The sequence below is a fragment of the Pleurodeles waltl genome, chromosome 7, assembly GCF_031143425.1.
Source record: "Pleurodeles waltl isolate 20211129_DDA chromosome 7, aPleWal1.hap1.20221129, whole genome shotgun sequence".
NCBI classification, from domain to species: domain Eukaryota; kingdom Metazoa; phylum Chordata; class Amphibia; order Caudata; family Salamandridae; genus Pleurodeles; species Pleurodeles waltl.
Window position 1 is genome coordinate 36934753 of NC_090446.1, and position 5800 is coordinate 36940552.

A 5800-nucleotide genomic window follows, 5' to 3' on the forward strand; every position below is an offset into this window, starting at 1 on the left:
ATTGGTGAAATTGGAAGAGGTGTGTGTTGCATTTTTAGAAGAAAGTGTATCAAAATAATACCACACTTGAGTCAAAATAATAAAATGGTGAAGAAATGTAGACAGAGGTTGCCTTTATGTTAGCTCATATGTTCATAGATAAACTAATATCTAGTTGTCTACCCTTGTAAATACCCTAAGATTTTTAACAGTAGAAAACACAGAAGAACCTATTTACCTGCTACATTGTTTAAACTAATATTCATTTGTGTCATTTACATGTTTTCATTATTTCATTTCTTTTTGTTAACAGTTTAAAGCTTACGGAAACTTTAAGCTATGTCAAGAATGAAGATTATGAAAATATTTTATTGCTAATTAACAAAACTCAGTATTCAAAATCAAAATAATCTATTGGTGCAAAATAATAATCATGCAAACAAGATTGCACAAAGCATGGGGCTGGTCCAGTATTGTTTTGCGGCCACTCTTTGTAAAAAGGTGTTTTTTTGTTATATAAAAAACATTGTCCTGACAGACTAATGCAGTGAATGTGTTCATATTCCAGGCTCTATAATGTATTCTTTGTTTTTCTCAGAGCATTTTTAATTTCTGTATTTTTCAGGCTATATATGACGGGGTTACACAGTGGAGTAAGAGCAATATAACATAAAGAGGAAATCTTGGTCTCTCTCATTGAATATGTTGATGTGGGTCGCAAGTAGGTACCAAAGAGAGAACCGAAAAATATAACAACTACTGTGATGTGGGATGCACATGTTGAGAAGGCCTTGCGCCTCCCACCTTTAGATTTAATTTTGAGTATGGATGAGGCAATGTTGATGTAAGAAACAATGATTAAATTAAAACAAAAGAGTGCTAATATAGCACCTATTATATAGGTAAGTGTCTCTATACTGTTAGTATTGCTGCAGGAAATCTTCATGAGAGCTGTGCTGTCACAGAAAAAGTGGTTGATTGTGTGGGATTCACAGAAGGAGAGCTGAGACAGTAATACAGTATGTGGTAGTGGCACCATGAAGCTTACCACCCAGGTTCCCACAGCCAACCGGAAGCAAATAGCTTTATTAATGACAACCATATATCGTAAGGGATTACAAATGGCAACATATCGATCAAGAGCCATTACTGAGAGGAGAATACATTCTACAACCAGCGTGAACATGAAAAAGTAAAACTGAAGAAGACAGGCAGTAAAAGAAACCTGTGTACCATCCATAAAGAAGTGAGCCAGCATCTGTGGGAAAATGACGGAGGTGTAACAGATATCATCAAAGGATAGATTTGTGAGAAAGAAATACATGGGTGTGTGTAGATGTGAGTTGAGATAAACGGTTGCCATAATCAAAAGGTTTCCCACAAGAGTTAGGAGATAAATCACTGAAAATGCAGCACAAAGGGGGACTTGTATTTGTGGAAGATCAGAAAATCCCACAATCAGGAGCTCCCTTAGCGAGGTCTGATTTTCTTCTTTCATTTGCCAAATGAGGAAGGGAACACTGAGTTTCTAGACAGGCTGAAAACAAACACACAAATAAAGTCAATGTATTTCTTATGACTTAGAAGCTGAGGACAGATGCCTTTTCATAAATATCTCCTTGAACACTCAAAAACATTTTTTCATGTAATATTTCTTTTTCTGTTTTTAGAGCTTCCATCTAAACCTTTTTAATATGTGCATGAAAGTAGGTTATTAATTAGGGTGGATGTGAATATACCTCTGTTAGACCTGTCAGCCTTAGGGTGGTCTTCCTCTCATCCTCCTTTATTTTTCTGACCTGAATTCTCTTTATATTAGGGCTTTGTGCATGTTACAGATGCTAGACAGTGCTAAAGTGCTTGAGCTCTCTCCGCGAACCATGGTAATATTGTTTTATCGACAACTGACATATTTAATTTACTTATAAGTCCATAGTAAAGTGTACTATATATACCCATGGCTAGTAAATTAAATTCTTCTAGTGGATCTGAAGCTCTGATTGTGTCACCCACTTAAGTATCCTTTAAATATTTCTTGGGCCTGCTATTAAAGAGCTTTGTGCGCAGTTTTAAACTGCCATTTCAACCTGGCAAAACAAACTGTTTGCCAGGCCCAGACCTTCATTTTTAATACATGTACGTTACCCCTAGTGTAGGCCATAGACACTCCAGAAAGCAGCATGCAAAGTATTTAAGAAAGTAAGAGAAGTACTTTTTCGTTTCAAATTACCTGGTAGTGAAAAACTCTGAATCTAATTTTTCACTAATGCAAGGCCTATCTCTCATATATGATGACATTGAAGTTGCCTTATTACATCTTATAAGTGTAATTTCCAAATGAGAAGAGATGATTCATTCAGGTTTGGTGTCTCTGACATCACAGTTTAATATCCTAACTCATGGGGAAGTTGGATTTTAAATTGGCAAGTCTAAAAATGCCATTTTTAGAAAGCTGGCATTTTACTGACATTTGGTGCTTGCAAACTGTATCTGGTCACGTGACTGGGAGAAGTTGGCATTTAGGCTTTGAGTATCCCTCCTAGACATCCTTACACAATGGGAGCTTAGGTGTGACTTGATGGGTCTTCTAGGGCAGATTGGAATTCAGGTGCTGGACACTTACAACCTAAATAGGATGTGCCCTGTCCACACATAAAGGGTCTAATGACCCTGTTTTGTCACTCTATCCTGCTTTGAGGCAGGATAGGGGAGTTAAGGAATTCTTTGGACTTCAAAGCCACTGTCTAGAAGTTTCTTCCACCTTCCAGAACCAGGGCTTCAAAGTATAAATACTGGACCTCAGGTACCACCACTTCTGTGCACTTCTGGACCGGTAGATAGTCAGGCAGGAAAAAGGACTGCTTTGCTGATGAAGGACTGCCACTCTGCTGGACTTCTGCATTGTTGTGCTGATCTGCTGTCCTCCTGTATTTCTTGAACCCAGTACCCAAATTGACTCCAAGGGCTAGTTGGCTTGCCTCTTGATCTGAAGTATCAGGGACATAAAAAACTTCCAACCACCCTCCTATTGCACCTTGACTCTGCCATCTGTGAGTCTACCCTGCCAAGTGGAGCCAGTCCAGATCTAAACTCTTGGAGTGGACCTAAGGTATTTGCTACTGCTGAGCGACGCACCCTTAGCAGAACTGATGCATCTCCTCAGCTGAGCGCTGCATTCCCAAACAGAACAATGCCTTGCCACTGCTGCATGGATTTGATTATTCGCAGAAGGCTCCCATTGCTGCCCCATCCCACATCTTGGATCTAGCACATCATCTTCAGGATCCCAGCTGAGCAACAGTTCCCCAGAGTAGGTCGTAACATCCCTCGTCAACGTCAGCCTCAACAACTATGCTAAACCTCTGCATCACAGCTTCAATATTCTTCAGAATCAATGCATAGCCTCGACTACTCAGCGAATCTCCAACAACGGCCGTCAAGTCAGAAGCCCCACCAACGGGTTCCTCAATATCAATGTAGCAGACTGTGCACTGCAGCCTCGCCGCATCTCAGAACCAATGCATTGTCTTGGCTGCACAGTGTATTCTTGATGCGTCCTCGACATTGATCTACACAATGTTCCGCAACCAGGATTTAAGGTACACTTTTCACAGAGCCTAACTGGGACCCTGTATCTGGCTCTTGCTACATTGTGGTGGGCCTGAACTTGAGAGTTTGTCCTGGTTTGGTGTTACCAGGTCGCCCCTACTGCGCTTTGTGATTTTTGGCACTATATTCACTTAAAACTTTAAAATTCTACATCTCCACTTATACTGATTGTATTTTTGTCATTTTGGTCTTGTTGTATTTACTAAAAGGTGCTCTATTGTCCTACTTCTATGGTGTACTCCTTTGTGGTATGTTTTTATTTTGCTACTTTTTGAAGCATTGCACCAACACTTTATACATTGTCTCTAAGTTAAGTCTGACTGCTCTGTGCTAAGCAACCAGAGAGTTGAAGAGAGGCTAGTTTGGCATTTGCTTGTTTCTTATCATCTTGACAAGGATTCTGGTTGCTTCTTCACCAGATTTTAAATCCCAGTCAACCAACAACCCAATTTCTTACAAAATCAAGTGAAGAAGACCACAAACTTGGCTGGGTAAAGCATGGTTCAATAATTTAAACCTACAATCCCCTCCCGGTAGTTACGGCGAAAAACAGACAAGGTTAACTTAGGAAAATGTTTAAAGTATTTAGCAGTGATAAAACAGTCAAAAAGTCGCAAAAATTCAATCAGGTTAAATTGGAGATGAGAGGTTTAACAGTTTTAAGGCACAAGAGCACCCAGAGTATGTATGGGACCTAGGTATGATTTCAGGCACATTACGGATTGGGGATCAAATTCAAAAATCTGGTTATCCTTTTCAAAGATCTTACCTTCTGAAGTAATGGTTGAAATTAAAGTCAAAACCCTCCAGCAGGGCAAGACTACAGACTGCACCTGGGGAAGTGCCCTTGAAGACAGATAGTTGCTAGACAAAATTCCATAGAAGCTATTGGTTCTGTAGAGAAAAGCTTCAAGCAGAAGAAATTCAAACTTTCACAGATGATATGTGTCTCACATCAGGCGGATAGTTTTTCCATCTTTCCCTAACAACATTTTAACTTTCTCACTTAGGGATTGGTTTAGTTTGTGAGGGTGTTACCACCAATCTGCCACGGCAGCGATCCCAAGTACTTAATCAAGGTGAAAGCAGTCTGTCTGCCATATTTCAATCCATGGCGGGTCAGGGTTGATCCGCATCGACAAAGTGCACCCTGTTGTGCCAACTGCATCCTGCAGCTGACACGGCAGACTCCAATGCTGGAGATCAGCATTCTGTCACTGTCCTGATGGCAGGATCCAGCAGACCCTATTTAGATAACACAATCCTGCAGGTGGCGTATCAGTGGCGGTCTCATGACAACGGAAGTTGCTGAACCCGTTCAGTATTGTACTATGGCTGTGGCTATTGAATGGATGCCAGCAGCCCACACCTAATGTATATTGGACAATAGCGAACACCTGCAAAGCACACTATAAAACACACCCCATTTCAGATCATGGTCCTTTGCCATCAAACTGCAGCAGATTATTTTGATGCAGGAATTGCCATTCAGGAGCCAGGTGTTTTTTCCTGTGTTCATTTTGTTACTATTACCATTTTTGATTTTCCATAGACTTTTTTGGGACTAGATTTGTTTTTTTTTTTTACTTATTCATTATGGCAGGGAGAAGGAATCCATGCACAGAAGGAGAATTGTCTGCCATAGTGGATGACATTACTAAAGTAGAGCCACAATTGTTTGGAGCACAAGTACAAAATATAACCGTAGCTCAGAAAAGGCTAATGTGGACAAGAATAGTGGACAGAGTGAATACTGTAGCTGATAATCTATGCACACAGGAGAGGTGGAGTGACCTGCTGGGTAGAGTGCATTACCTGTTTTCCAAGCATCACCTGGGGCCCCAAAGGACTGGTGGCAGTTCTCCCAGGCCCCCATTACAAATCTTTCCCTAGGTGGAGAATGTTTTGCAGATCTACCATCCTGAAGGCTTGACTGGAATCCCTCGTGGAGTGGAGACTGGTAAATTGCACTTAGCAATATTTCAACCATCACAAATGGAGTTCTTGCCCTTGAGGTAGCCGGCTACAATGTTTAAGAACCTTATCAGAACATATATCTAAACTTGAGTCCACAAAGTATTTTGTCTTTTCCAAATTACTAGCATCATGGTTGTATCTCTCCTTTTAACAATAAGCAATATGCTTTGTCAGATTGTCTGCTGTTCCTCATAGATCATTCCTTGCATTTGCCTAGTCCCTTTATTTCTCTCAA

At 40.5% G+C, this 5800-nt stretch overlaps 1 protein-coding gene across 1 annotated transcript; it reads right to left on the bottom strand.

The window, feature by feature from the left end:
* Positions 1-550: 550 nt before the first annotated feature.
* On the bottom strand, positions 551-1126 carry LOC138246767 (olfactory receptor 5V1-like). The gene has a single exon (XM_069201528.1). The coding sequence runs from the start codon at positions 1124-1126 to the stop codon at positions 551-553; it is 576 nt and encodes a 191-aa protein (XP_069057629.1).
* Between the last annotated feature and the right edge of the window lie 4674 nt (positions 1127-5800).

Excerpts from the sequence above, each read along its gene's own strand:
- LOC138246767 (XM_069201528.1), bottom strand. The coding sequence starts at position 1,126 with ATGGCTCTTGATCGATATGTTGCCATTTGTAATCCCTTACGATATATG.